Source organism: Stegostoma tigrinum, chromosome 7 (assembly GCF_030684315.1).
Source record: "Stegostoma tigrinum isolate sSteTig4 chromosome 7, sSteTig4.hap1, whole genome shotgun sequence".
Taxonomy (NCBI): Eukaryota; Metazoa; Chordata; class Chondrichthyes; order Orectolobiformes; family Stegostomatidae; genus Stegostoma; species Stegostoma tigrinum.
In genome coordinates, this window is record NC_081360.1 from 107,895,092 (window position 1) to 107,910,660 (window position 15,569).

At 45.4% G+C, this 15,569-nt stretch overlaps 1 protein-coding gene across 2 annotated transcripts in view; it reads left to right on the top strand.

The window, feature by feature from the left end:
• LOC125454384 (E3 ubiquitin-protein ligase MARCHF4-like) overlaps nucleotides 1–15,569 on the top strand; it is a 177,704-nt gene that overhangs the window by 78,087 nt on the left and 84,048 nt on the right. The window contains exon 4 of one of the 2 annotated variants that reach the window (XM_059647632.1): nucleotides 4,216–4,297. The exons of the other annotated variant lie outside the window; for it this stretch is intronic. Within the exon in view, the coding sequence (XP_059503615.1) occupies nucleotides 4,216–4,297 (82 nt within the window). The remainder of the gene's footprint in view (nucleotides 1–4,215; nucleotides 4,298–15,569) is intronic. 2 annotated transcript variants of the gene reach the window in all.

The following is a 15,569-nucleotide window of genomic DNA, read 5'->3' on the forward strand; positions in this document are numbered from 1 at the left end:
TGAATGGAAGAGGACAATTAAACAACTCAGTGGAGGAGGATGCTCCACAAATTTCCCCTCCCCATCCTCATTCTCAGTGATGGGACAGCCCAACATATCAGTGCAAAAAACAAGGCTGAAATATTTGCAGTAATCTTCAACCAGAAGTGCCAAATACATGATCCATCTTGGTCTCCATTAGATGTCCCTAGCATCATAGATGCCAGACATCAGCCACTTTGATTCATTCCACATGATTTCAAGAAATAGTTGGAGGTACTGTAAAGGCTATGGGGTCTGACGACATTCCAGCAATAAGACTGAAACTTGTGCTCCAGAACTTGCCGGTCCCCTAGGCAAGCTGTTCCAGTACAGTTAACACACTGGCATCTACCCAGGATGGCATGGTGGCTCAGTGGTTAATACTGCTGACTGACAGTGCCAGGGACCTTGTTTCAATTCCACCCTCGAGTGACTGTCTGTGTGGAGTTTGCACATTCTCCCCAGGCCTGTGTGAGTTTCCTCTGGGTGCTCTGGTATCCTCCCACAGTCTAATGATGTGCAGGGTAGGTGGATTGGCCATGCTAAATTGCCCGTAGTGTTCAGGGATATTTAGGTTAAGTGGCTCAGACATGGGGAAATTCAGGGGTAGGGGGTTGGGTGGGATGCTCTTTGAATGGGGGGTGTGGACTAGTTGGCCTGTTCCCACACTGTAGAGATTCTGTGAATTTGTGATATACCTGATGATATAGAAAATTTCCCAGAGATGTGTCCTGCACAAAATGATGGACAGATCCAACCTGGCCAATTACCACCCCATCAGTCTACTCATGATGACTAGTAAAACAGTGCAAGGTGTCATCAACAGTGCTATCAAGCAGCACCTGCTCAGCAATAACCTACTCAGTGATGCCCACTTTGGGTTATGTCAGGGCCACTCAGCCCTTAACCTCATTACAGCCTTGGTTCCAACGTAGGTAAAGGAGCTGAATTTGAGAGATGAAGTGCAAGTGACAGCCCTTGATAGCAAGGTTGCATTTTACCAAGTTTGGCATCAAGGAGCCATCAGAACTGGAACCAATAGGTATCAGAGGGTACACTCTCTGCTGGTTGGAGTCTTATCTGGAACACAAAGATGGTTATGGTGGCTGAAGATCTGTCATCTGAGCTCCATGACATCTCTGCAGGAGTTCCTCAGGAAAATGACTAGGTCATTAGATGAAACCATCTTCAGCTGCTTCACCACTAACCTTCCCTCCATCATAAGGTCAGAAATGGTGTTGTTTGTCAGCAATTGCACAATTTCATCACTATTTGCAATTCCTCATACTGAAGCAGTCCATGTCGAAGTGCAGCAAGCCCTGAATAATATCCAGATTTATGCTGACCAGTAGCAAGTAATACTTGCACCAATGCTGATCTATTTCCAACCAGAAGGAATCTAACCGTCGCTTGACATCCAGTGGCGTTATCATCACCTAATCCCCCACTATCAACATCATGAGGGTTGCCATTGACCAGAAATGGAACTGGATTCACCATATAAGTATTGCAACTACAACAGCAGGTCACAGGAAAGGGATCTTACAGAAAGTAACTCACTCCCTGACTCCTCAAAGTTTCTGCACCATCTACAAGGCACAAGTCAGGTGTATGATGGAGTATTCTTCACTTGCATGTATGGGTGCAGCTCCAGCAACATTGAAGAAGTTTGTCACCATCCAGGACAAAGCAGCTCACCTTTATTGGCACCATATCCACAAACATCCGCTCCCTCCACTTCGATGCTCAGATACATCAGTGTGTACTATCTACAAGATGCACTTCAGAAGTTCAGTAAGGCTCGTTAGACATGATCTTCCAAACCCATGATCATTCCCATTTAGAAGGGCAAGGGCAACAGATACATTGTATAATAACTCACTGGGAAAGTGCACTAGAAATTAGCTCTTGATAATCTCAGAAATACCATTCTCTGGTATTCACAATAATTAAAAATATTATAAAGTATCCAACCTTCCCCAATTAATTTGATGTTCAAATCCAAGTTGAGACAAAGCATGAATGATGTTTCTGTTAGTTTTTATCATAAGTAATTAGGTTCTAACTACAGGAAAACAGATATAAACTGTCAGCATACAAGACTGCATCTAAAACTCTATTTTCCTTATAGCACATAGAACATAGAACAATACAGCGCAGAACAGGCCCTTCGGCCCTCGATGTTGAGCCGACCCGTGAACTAATCTAAGCTCCTGTCCCTACACTATCCCATCATCCATATGCTTATCCAAGGACTGTTTAAATGCCCCTAATGTGGCTGAGTTAACTACATTGGCAGGCAGGACGCCCTTACCACACTCTGAGTAAAGAACCTGCCTCTGACATCTGTCGTAAATCTATCACCCCTCAATTTGTAGCTATGCCCCCTTGTACAAGCTGAAGACATCATCCTCGGAAAAAGACTCTCACTGTCCACCCTATCTAATCCTCTGATCATCTTGTATGTCTCTGTTAAATCCCTTCTTAGCTTCCTTCTCTCCAATGAGAACAGACCCAAGTCCCTCAGCCTTTCTTCATGGGGCCTGCGCTCCAGACCAGGCAACGTCCTGGTAAATCTCCTCTGCACCTTTTCCAATGCTTCCACATCCTTCCTGTAATGGGGTGACCAGAACTGCACGCAATATTTCAAATGAGGCCGCACTAGCATTTTGTACAGTTGCAGCATGACATCATGACTCCGGAACTCAATCCCTCTACCAATAAAACCTAAAACACCGTAAGCCTTCTTAACAGCGCTCTCAACCTGGGTGGCAACTTTCAGGGATCTATGTACATGGACACCAAGATCCCTCTGCACATCCACACTACCGAGAATCTTTCCATTGACCTGGTATTCTGCCTTCCTATTATTCCTCCCAAAGTGAATCACCTCACATTTATCCGTACTAAACTCCATTTGCCACCTTTCGAACCTTATGAACTCTCCATTACACACACAGACAGATAATAAAGACAGGGAATCAGGCTTTTGGGTAGGGGAAAACTGGAAAGACAGTTTAGTCTTTTTCCAAGCTACAATTGCGGTGATCTTTATAACAGTTCTGCTGTCCAGGATATTGTTTCAGACATCTTTATCCAGATGCTTCCACTGGCTGGAGAGACACTCAAGATGGCTGATAACTGATAAGGCAGAAGCTTTTTACAAGTTAAAAAGCCGTAACTTACAACAAATAGTCCAGGCAAAATAAACTGTTTTCTTCTGATTCAGAGCTGGTTTTGAGTGCTCAGAGCAAGGAAACCAAACCTGAACTGGGGAAGAATTGAACACTTTTCTCTGTTTTTGATTTGTTCCCAGCTCCAAGCTGTTCAGTTATCTGTAAACTAATCACATGGTTGTTAGTAGGTAACAGATCAATGTCATCAATAATTGGTCAAAAGTCATAAAACTTGCAATAATTTTTTTTTGTTGCCAATCTGACCTGCATCACCTAACCACCAAAACCTTGGGCTCAAATCTTCAACAACTCAAACCTCAGTTACTACCTACTCAACAGCTGATTATGATGCTGGCCTGCGTACCAGGTACCTGTCTTCAAGACATACTGCTACTGTTTCAAACACTGGTTTTAAAACAATCTTTTTCATTTCGGACTGCAGATATTTTAAAAATCACAAAATAAAAAAACTACGGTCCTTACAGTGGAAACACCTGCAAGGCCTCCTCCAAGTCACAAAGTATCATGATTTTGAAATATATCATCATTCCTTCAGTGAATTTGGGTCACAATCCCAGAACTCTCTCCCCAGTGGATTACCTGCACTGAAAGGACATCAGCAGTTCAAAGCAGCAACTCATCACCATCTTCTCAAGGATAACTTGGGACCGGCAATAAATATTAGCATATCCAGCGATACCAAGATCCATGATTTCATGGTAAAAAACTTGTCAATGAACCGTAATTGATCTTTCAACAAATCTTCACCTACCCCCAAGCCATTAGAATCAATCACTAATTTTAAAAGGTTTATTAAAGTCACTAAACAGCCTACACTGATTTGCTAATCAGGATTACCAACAGCTTCTCAAAGGCTGTTTGACATTCTGCTGACCGTACCACTTTTGTGTGTTTCTGTAACAAATCGGGTAAAAATTCAGGTATTGTGTTGAAGTTTCAACAAAAGTTTCTTGTAAAAACCCTCACTTTCCTAAAAATCTCATGATTTCCCGTTTAGTTTTAGGAGTGGGGATTTCGTTCAGAGCCTTCCATTTTGCCGTTCTTGGCAATACTTGCTCGTGTCCTACGATATGTGCTAGGTAAGTTACCCTTGCTTTTGCAAATTCACATTTGGCCAAATTTATTACTAAGCTAACTAACTGCAAATTGCTTAAACAGGTCTTCTAATTACCTTACATGCTTTTCTGAGTGTTACTGTATATTATGACATCACCTAAATAAACTACAGTTTTTACTTCAGTTTCAGTATGACTCATAAGTTTTTGGAATGTGGGTGGGGCATTTTTTTAAACCAAATAGCATTTCAACATTGATATAATCTATTATGCGTGGCAAGTTCTTTACACAGAGGGTGGTGGGTGCCTGGAACGCGTTGCCAGCGGAGGTGGTAGACTCAGACACGTTAGCGTCTTTTAAGATATATTTAGACAGGTACATGGATGGGCAGGGAGCAAATGGATACAGACCGTTAGAAAATAGATGACAGGTTAGACAGAGGATCTTGATCGGCACAGGCTTGGAGGGCCGAAGGGCCTGTTCCTGTGCTGTAGGTTTCTTTGTTTCTTTGTTTATTTGGTGTATTGAAGGCTGATATTTCTTTAGCTTCTGGTGTTAGTAGAACTTGCTAACCTTCAACAAATCAATCTCAGAAATAAATTAGGCATCGACAAGATTGTTAAAGACAATCTTCTAACTGAGGAATTGAATAGGGATCTGTTTTTCTTATTGCTGTAACGTTTCTGTAGTCTACACAGATTCTAGTTGATCTTTTCAACTTACAACCAACAGCAGCTGCTTTGGGTAGGTTTAATCAAACAATTTTCCAACATGTATTGAATCTCTGTTTCCACATGAGCTTACTTTCCTGGGTCCAACCAATGAGGATGTTATTTTGTTAGCACTCAGTTTCTTATGTACACATCGTGTTGAATTAACATAATACATCCATCTGTGTTGCTGTAGATTTTACTCCTGGCTAATCTTATGAGATCTTCCCATTTCTCTTCCTCTAAATATGAGAACAGTGTCTAACTCTCCCAGTATTTCTATACAATATGAATCAAATTGTAAGAGGTTCACTTGAGAAATATCTCTTCTCCTTCTATCTCACTCTCATTATCTCCATTACTTTCCACTACCGTTACCACCTGACACATTTGCTCCTATTGACTTCCCTATGATGATACCTTGTAAATGCTAGCCAATTCTTCTTCCTATGATTAGGAATATTTATCAAATAAATCACTTTACTAACCTTTCTAACTGCCTTGCATGGACCACTGAATTTTCCTTTCAAGAGCAATACTACAAACACTTTTTCTCCTGCTGAAATGTTCTACTTGTAGCATGTTTGTTTTCCCATTCTTCCATACTTACTTGTGAAGTTTTTAAGTGCTCATGCACCACTTTCCATCCTCACAAGGACTCGAAACTGGTAACAGTTGCCGTTTGGCCTTGCGAAAGCCAATACAGTTTCAAAACATGTAGTGGTAGTCAGGGGCACAGACAGGTGTTTCTGTGTCAGCAATCGAGTCTCCTGGACGGCGTGTTGCGTCTCTGGTGCCAGAGTCAAGGATGTTGCATGAAATTCTTAAGTGGGAAGATGAGGAACCAGAGGTTGTTATACACATTGAGACCAACGACATAGGTAGGAAAAGGGATTTGGCCCTGAAGAGTGATTATAGGGAGTTAGGGAAAAAGATAAAATGCAGGACTGAAGGGTAGTAATTTCTGGACTACTTCCGGTCTCACTTGTTCACGAGAGTAGGAATAGGAGGATTTGGCAAATGAATACATGGCTTGAGAACTACTTCGGGGGCAGGGATTCAGATTCATGTATCATTGGGATCTCTTCTGGAGTAGAGGTGATCTGTACTAGAGGGTCTGGTTGCACCTGAACTGGAGGGGGGCCAACATCCATGCAGGGAGATTTTCTAGAGCCATTCAGGAGGGTTTAAACTAACCTGGCAGGGGACTGGTATCCAAAACAATAGGAAAATGAAAGAGGAGATCAAGGTCAGTACAGAGGTTAATGAGAGCAAATTAAATAGTAACCGCGATATTGATAACCCTAGTAGAAAACATGGCAGGCAAGAAGCAAAAGAAATCTGGATTAAACTGCATTTATTTCAATGCAAGAGGCCTGGAAGATAAGGCAAATTAACTTGAGGCATGAACAGCTAAATGGAACTGGGATACCATAGTTATTACAGAAACATGGCTGAGGCAGGGACAGGACTGGCAGCTCAATGTTCCAGGGTGTAGATACTATGGGAAGGTGAGAAGGGGAGGCAAGAGAGAAGGGGAGTTGTGATTTTGGTTAGGGAGAACATCATGGCAGTACTGAGAGAGGACATTTTTGAAGGTTTGTCCACTGAGTCTATATGAGTAAAAGTGGGAGATCAATTTGATAGCATTGTACTGTAGGTAATAGTCAGCAGGAGATTGAGGAGCAAATACATATGGAGATTGCAGATAGCTGCAAGAATAATAGGATTAATGGGGGATTGCCATAGAGTTAAGGGCTTGGATAAATAGACAAAGTGTGTTCAGAAAAGATTTCTCATGCAGTATGTAGATGGCCCTATTAGAGAAGAAGTAAAACTTGACCTCCTCTTGGGAAATAAGGCTGGGCAAGTGATGGAACTGTTACTGGGGATACACTTAGGGACCAGTGACCATAATTCCATTAGTTTTAAATAGCTATGGAAAAGGATAGGTCTGGTCCACCAGATAAAGTACTAAATTGGGCAAGGCCAATTTTAATGGTCTTAGGCAAACGCTCAAAAGTTGATTGAGGGAGGCTGTTTGCAGGCAAAGGGTTGTTTGTTAAGCAGGAGGCTTTCAAAAGTGAGCTAATGCAGGTTCAGGGCCAACACATTTCCATTAGAGTGAAGGGTAAGGCTGGGGGGAGTAGGGAATCCTGGATGACTACAGTTATTGAGGCCCTGGTCAAGAAAAATTAAGCATATGACATGAATAGGCAGCTAGGATCAAGTGAATTCCTTGAGGAGTGTAGAGGGTGTCGGAGGTCACAGAGAGAAATCAGGAGGGCTGAAAAGGACACAAGGTTGCTTTGGGAGATAGGGTGAAGGAGAATCCAAAGAAGATTTAAAGGCAAAAGAGTAACTAGGGAGAGAGTAGGGCCTCTTAAAAGTCAACAAGATCTTCTATGTGCAGAGCCACATGAGATGGACAAGTTGCTATATGAATATTTCTCATCAGTATTTACCATTGAGAAAAGCATTAATGCTAACGTACTTGGGAAATAAATAGTGAGAGTCCACACTACAGAATGGGAGGTGTTGGAAGTCTTAAAATGCATTAAGTTTCATAATTCCTCAAGACCTGAAGAAGTGTATCCCAGGATTTGAGGGGCACGGGAGGCTGGGGAGGAAATTATGGGGCCCCTAGTGGAAATATCTATATCACCGACAGCCACGGGTAAAGTGCCCAGAGATTAATTGGCAGCTCATGTGATGCCATTATTTGAAGAAAGGCTGCAGAAAAATGCCTGTGAACCACAGACCAGTCAGTGACACTAACATCTGTGATGGGTAAGTTATTAAAGGGGATTCTGAGAGACAGTATCTACAGCAATTTAGAGAGGCAAGGACTCATTTGGGATAGTCAGCATGTTTTGTGCATGAGAAATCATGTATGATGAATTCGATTGAGATTTTTTGAAGGGATAACCAAGAAAGTAGATCTGTGTTGCCTACACAAGGGTAGGTGGTGGCCTAATGGTGTTATTGCTAAACTATTAATCCAGAAACCCAGGTGATATTCTGGAGACCTCGGTTCAAACCCCACAATGGCAGAGGTGGAATTGGAATTCAAAAAAAGTCTGGAATTAAGAATCTGCTGATCACCATGAATTCATTGCCAATTGTCGAAAAATCCCATTTGGTTCACTAATGTCCTTCAGAGGAGGAAATCTGCCATCCTCACCTGGTCTAGCCGACATGTGACTCCAGACCCACAGCAATGTGGTTGACTCTCAACTGCCGTCTGAAATGGCCCAGCAAGCCACTCAGATATACCAATCGCTGCATGGACTTTGGCAAGGCCTTTGACATCAGAGATTGTTGAATAAGGTTAAATCTCATGGGATCCAGGGAGAGCTGGCCAATTTGATACAAAATTAGCTTGAAGGTAGACGATAGAGGGTGATGGGCAGTGGCGTATTTTCAAACTGGAGGCCTGTAACCAACAGTGTGCCACAGGGCTTGGTGCTGGGTCTACTGTTATTCATCATTTATATAAATGAGTTGGATGAGAATTTAGAAGATTGTTAGTAAGTTTGTGGATGATACCAAGATTGGTAGTATAGTGGACAGTGAAGAAGGTTACCTAGGAATATAGCGAGATCATAATCAACTAGGCCAATGGGCTGAGGAATGGCAGATGGAGTTTAACTTCGATAAATGCAAGGTGTTGCATTTTCATAGGCCAGAACAGGGCTGGGCTGGAGCTACACAGTCAAAGGTAGGACCCTTGGGAGTGCTATAGAACAAAGAAATCCAGGGGTACAGGTTCATAGCTCCTTGAAAGTGGAATCACAGATAGACAGTGTGGTGAAAAAGGCATTCAGCATGCTTGATTTCATCATTCAGAGCACTGAGCATAAGAGTTGGAGATGTACAAGACATTGGTGAGGCCACATTTGGAGTAATTCATGCAAGTTCATTTCACCCTGCTGTAGAAAGACATTAATAAACTAGAAAGAGTGCAGAAAATATTTGCTAGGATGCTTCCTTGAGTTACAAGGAGAGGCTGAGCTTTTTTTCCTGGAGCACAGGAGACTGAAGGGTGACCTTATAGAGATCTATAGGATCATAAGAGCCATAGATAAGGTAGATAGCCAACAGCATTTCCCTTGGTAGAGGAGTCTAAAATAGAGAGCAAAGGTCTAAGGTGATGGGGGGAAGAGATACAAAAAGGGTCCCGGGGTCAGGTTTTTTTTTCAGAGGGTGGTGAGTGTCTGGAACAAGTTGCCAGAGGTAGTGGTGGAGTCAAGTACAATTTTGTCATTTAAGAAACATTTGGACAGGTATATGGATGGGATAGGTATGGAGCGATATGGACCAAATGCAGGCAAATGGGACTAAATTAATTGTGAAAACTTAGCAGTAAGGACATTGGGCTAAAGGGCCTGTTTCAATGCTGTAAACCTCTATGTCTATGACTCCATGACTGGCAGGATGAAGAGGAAAGAAACAGTCAGGAATCCTGCTTCAGGTATGGCAGACAATGGCAAAACTAGTAGAGTGAAATAATAAACAGGTGAATAAAGCATCAGTGAAGAATGACAAGTTAGAGTATATGCCCAAATAAGAATTCTAAATACCAATGCACAGAGTACAAGGAATAAATTAAATAAGCTGTGGGCACTACTGAGACATGCTGCAGGATTTCCAAAGAATCTGTACAATGTGGAAACAGGCCCTTTTGCCCAATAAGTCCACATTGCCTCACCAAAGAGCACCCTGCTCAGACTCACCACAACCCCTCCACTACCTCTGTTCCTGTAACCCTGTATTTCGCATGACTAATCTCCATTCTTGGATACTATGGGACAATTTAGCATTGCCAGTCTACCTAACCTGCACATCTTTGAACTGTGGGGAAGGAAACCGGAGCATCCAGAGGAAACCCATGCAGACATGGAGAATGTGCAAACTCTACATTGACAGTCGCCCAGAGATGGACTTGAACTTGGGTCCCTGTTGTGGCGAGGCAGCAGTGCTAATCACTGACCCATTTGTCAGACGGAAAATGGTAGAGGGGGTGAAGTAGCCTTACTGGTTAGAAACAAAATCACTTTAGTGATGAGGGAGGATATAATGAGTGAAAAAACACCCAGTGGAGATGGTATGGGGGGAACTGAGGAACAGTAAAGGGTCAAAAACTGTAATAGATGTTTTGTGTAGACCCTTTTGTAACAGCTCTGAAGTGCTAGATTGTATAAATGCAGAAATTAGGCAAGCGTGTAGTAAAAGCAGAATATTGTTAATGGAGGATTTTAATTTTAATATTGATCGGGAAAGGCTGAGAATCACCCAGAAAGGTAGTGAATTCTGGAATCTGTGATAGCTTTCTACAAGAATACGTCCTGGATGAACAAGGGGTCAAACAATATTGGATTAAGTAATCAGTAATGAACTGGATTTAATGAGCAACCTAATTGTGTGAACATTTATCAAATAGTGATTTTAACATGATTGACTTCAATGCAGCATTTGAAAGTGAAAAGCGCAAATCAGCAACTGGAATTTGTATTGAGATAAGGCAGACTTTAATGAGATGTGACAGAGACTGTCCACAGTAAACTGGGAAAATTTGCAAATGAGTAGAACAAAGAACTAAGAAAATTACAGCACAGGAACTGGCCCTTCGGCCCTCCAAGCCTGCACCAATCCAGATCCTCTATCTAAACCTGTGGCCTATTTTCCAAGGATCCGTATCACTCTGCTGCCTGCCCATTCATGTATCTGTCTAGATACATCTTAAATGACGCTATTGTGCCCGCCTCTACCACCTCCGCTGGCAACACGTTCCAGGCATCCACCACCCTCTGCACAAAGAACTTGCCACGCATATCTCCCTTAAACATTTCCCCTCTCACCTTGAAATCGTGACCCCTAGTAATTGAGTCCCCCACTCTGGGAAAAAGCTTCTTGCTATCCATCCTGTCTATACCTCACATGATGTTGTAGACCTCAATCAGGTCCCCCCTCAACCTCCATCTTTCTAATGAAAATAATCCTAATCTACTCAACCTTTCTTCAAAGCTAGTGCCCTCCATACCAGGCAACATCCTGGTGAACCTCCTCTTCACCCTCTCCAAAGCATCTACATCCTTTTGATAATGTGGCAACCAGAACTGTATGCAGTATTCCAAATGTGGTCGAACCAAAGTCCTATACAACTGTAACATGACCTGCCAACTCTTGTACTCAATACCCCATCCAAAGAAAACATACAAAGAACATTGGAAGATGTTTAAAGAAATATTGATCGCAGGACAGAATCAGTTGATACCCTGAGAGGGGAAAGATCCACTTCATAGAACAAGCAGCCACGGACAGCTAAAGAAAAAAAAGAGGCGGCATAAAACTAAAAAAAGTGTTTACAAAAATGCGCAAAACAGCATAGGCCCTACTGAATAGAGAAGATATAAGACTAGCAAAATACGGGGATATTGGCGACAACTATTGGTAAATTACAGGCATGTTGATGAATTACATTGCTTCAGTATTTGCAGTTGAAAAGGAGGATAGCTTGCCGGAAGTACCAAGGAAATTAATAGTGAATCAGGAACTGAGACTAAATAAAATTAATGTAGGTAAAATACCAATAATGAGGAAATTAATTGAACTAAAGTGTGACAAATTCCAGGGCCTGACCATTTCCACCCAAGGGTGTTGAAGTAGGTGAGCACATTGTAGATGCTCTAACTGTAGCCTTTCAGTGATAGTACGAACTGCCAATGTTGGAATCGAAGATAACAATATGTGGAGCTGGATGAACACAGCAGGTCAGGCAGCATCAGAGGAGCAGGAAAGCTGACATAGAACATAGAACATTGCAGCACAGTACAGGCCCTTCAGCCCTCGATGTTATGCCGACCTGTCATACTGATCTCAAGCCCACCTAACCTACACTATTCTATGTACGTCCATATGCTTATCCACTGACAACTTAAATGTACCTAAAGTTGGCGAATCTACTACCATTGCAGGCAAAGCGTTCCATTCCCTTACTACTCACTGAGTAAAGAAACTACCTCTGACATCTGTCCTATATCTTTCACCCCTCAATTTAAAGCTATGCCCCCTCGTGCTCGCCGTCACCATCCTAGGAAAAAGGCTCTCCCTATCCACCCTATCTAACCCTCTGATTATTTTATGTTTCAATTAAGTCACCTCTCAACCTTCTTCTAGCGAGTTTTGGGAAGATTTGTAGCTCAGGTTGAGGTTCTGGACGTGAGTTTGCTCGCTGAGCTGGAAGGTTAGTTTTCAGATGTTTCATCACTTTTTTTTATTTGAAAAAATATACTTGATTCGTAAAATGTACAAAAAATAAAACATATTCACACACCTACCCAGTCATGCAAGCCACTCCGGGTTACCCGGGGGGTACATACACCAACTAAAGGAAAAAAACAAAGAAGGAAAAAAAAACAAAGCAAAGATAATATCCTAGCAGTCGTCACCCCGCACAGTCCCCGTTGGCCCCCTGACCAGTTGGGGAAGGCGTGAGCTGGGCCCAGTTACCAGATAGGGCCCTTTTTTCTATTCTGGACGAGGGGTTTCATACCGTGGTCTTTCCCCACTGCGCCTTGGCGGCGGCTGCCCCAAGCTTTAGCGCGTCCCTCAGCACGTAGTCCTGGACCTTGGAGTGCGCCAGCCTGCAACACTCGGTCGGGGTCAGTTCTTTCAGCTGGCAGACCAGCAAGTTGCGGGCAGACCAAAGAGCGTCTTTCGCCGCATTGATGGTCCTCCAGACGCAGTTGATGTTGGTCTCGGTGTGCGTCCCGGGAAAAAGCCCGTAGAGCACGGAGTCCCGCGTCACGGAGCTGCTCGGGACGAACCTCGATAAATACCACTGCATCCCCCTCCAGACCTCCTGCGCATAGGCACACTCCAGAAGGAGGTGATCGACAGCCTCATTCCCCCCACAGCCACCTCGAGGCCAGCGTGCGGTGGCGCAGAGATTCCGGGCATGCATAAAGGATCTCACTGGCAGAGCCCCTCTCACCACCAGCCAAGCAATGTCCTTGTGCTTGTTTGAAAGTTCTGGCGATGAGGCATTCTGCCAAACGACTTTGGCAGTCTGCGTGGGGAACCACACGACGGGATCCACCCTCTCCTTTTCCCGAAGAGTCCCGAGGATACTACGTGCTGACCACTGCCTGACGGCCTTACGGTCAAAGGTGTTTCCTTTCAAAAATTTCTCCACGAAGGACAGGTGGTACGGAACGGTCCAACTACTCGGAACGTTCCGCGACAACGAGGCCAGGCCCATCCTTTGCAACACCAGGGACAGTTAGAACCTCAGTAAGTAGTGACACTTGGTGTTTGCATACTGAGGATCTACGCACAGCTTGATGCAGTCGCACACAAAGGTAGCCGTCAGGGCGAGGGTGGCGTTCGGTACGCCCTTTCCCCCATTTTCCAGGTTTTTGTACATGGTGTCCCTGCGGACCCGGTCCATCCTCGATCCCCAAATGAAGTGGAAGATGGCCCGGGTGACTGCAGCGGCGCAGGTCCAGGGAATAGGCTAGGCCTGCGCCACATACAATAGTACCGAAAGCCCCTCGCACCTGACAACCAGGTTCTTACCCGCGATGGAGAGGAACCGGAGCGTCCACCTGCCCAGCTTCTGCTTCAATTTGGTGATACGCTCCTCCCGAGTCTTAGTGCACGCCCCAGCTCCACCAAACCAAACACCCAGCACCTTCAGGTAGTCTGTCCTGATGAAGGGGATGAAGGAGCGGTTGTCCCAGTTCCCGAAGAACATGACCTCGTTCTTCCCCTTTTGACTTTGGCACCCGAGGCCAGTTCAAACTGGCCGCAGATGTCTAATAGTCTACTCAGCGACTGACGATCAGTGCAGAAGACGGCGACATCGTCCACGGACAGGGAGGTCTTGACCTGAAGGCCTCCGCTGCCTGGGATAGTCACGCCCTTCAGGTTCACGTCCTTCCTGATGGATGCGGCGAAGGAGTCCACACAGCACACGAACAAGGCAGGAGAGAGCGGGCAGCCCTGCCTGACTCCAGATCTGACAGGAAAACTGTCTGATTCCCACCCGTTGATCGAGACTGCGCTAACAATGTTGGCGTAGAGCAGCCGGATCCAATTGCGGATGCCCTCCCCGAACCCCAATTTGGAGAGGACGTCCCTCATGTAAGCATGAGAGACCCTGTTGAAGGCCTTCTCCTGGTCCAGGCTGATGAGGCAGGTGTCCGTGCGCCTGTCCTGTACGTAGGCGATCGTATCCCTGATGAACGCGAGGCTCTCAGCGATCTTCCTGCCCGGCACAGCACAGGTTTGGTCAGGGTGAATCACCGACTCCAGGACAGACCTGACCCGGTTGGCTATGACTTTGGCCAGGATTTTGTAGTCCACGTTCAAAAGTGAAATGGGACGCCAATTCTTAATTTCTTCCCTCTCCCCCTTCCTCTTGTAAATGAGGGTGATGATGCCCTTCCTCATGGACTTGCACATTTCCCCTGCCCGAAGCGCACTATCATACACCTCCAGCAGGTCCTGGCCGACCAGGCCCCACAGAGCGGAATACAGCTCGACCGGTAAACCATCGCTTCCTGGAGTCCTATTCCTCTCCAAGTACTTGAGGGCTCTGGTCAGCTCGTCCAGGGATATCGGCCGGTCCAGCCACTCCCTCGTGCCGTCGTCTAAGATCTCCGTGATAGACGACAGGAACGACTCGGAGGCCGTGCTGTCCGTGGGCTTCGTGTCGTACAGACCGGCATAGAAGGATCTGCTGATCCTCAAAATGTCGGGCCAAGACGACGTCACCGAGCCGTCGCCCTCCTTTAGCCGGCTAAGCACAGAGCTCTCTTTGTGCACCTTCTGAAAGAAGAAACACGAGCACGTCTCGTCCTGCTCCACGGAGCGGACCCTGGACCGGAAGATTATCCTGGAGGCCTCCGCGGCGAAGAGCGAGGCTTGCTGGCCCCTCACCTCGCGGAGGTCCTTCCGTGACATCGACCCCCATCAACTACAGAAGGAGCAGGTTCTGCACCCTTTTCTGGAATCGCGACAGCTTTCCCCGCCTCTCTCTTGCCTTCCGAACATCCTTGAGGACAAAGAACCTCTTGATGTTCTCCTTCACCATCTCCCACCAGTCGCCCGGAGACTCAAAGAGGGGTTTCACGGTTCTCCAACCGGCGTACTCCCTCTTAAGCTCCTCGACGTTCTCTGGGGTCAACAGAGTCGTGTTGAGCTTCCACGTCCCCTTGCCGGCCGGCTGGTCGTCCTGTAAGTGACAGTCGGCCAGCAGTAGGCAGTGGTCAGAGAAGAACACCGGCTCGACGCCGGTGGACCTGACCGAGAACGCCCGTGACTCAAACAGGAAGTCTATCCTTGAGCGGATAGACCCGTCTGGCCACGACCAGGTGTACCTCCGCTGCGCTCCGTCTGCAGGGGTGCTGAAGACGTCGAGCAGCTTGGCGTCCTTCACCGTGCCCATCAGGAATCTGGACATGACGTCCAGTTGACTCCCCCCACCCGCTGTCCCCACGCCGGATCTTCCATCTGCATCGATGATGCAGTTGAAGTCTCCACCTAGGATGACCGGCCTGGATGTAGCCAGCAGGGGTGG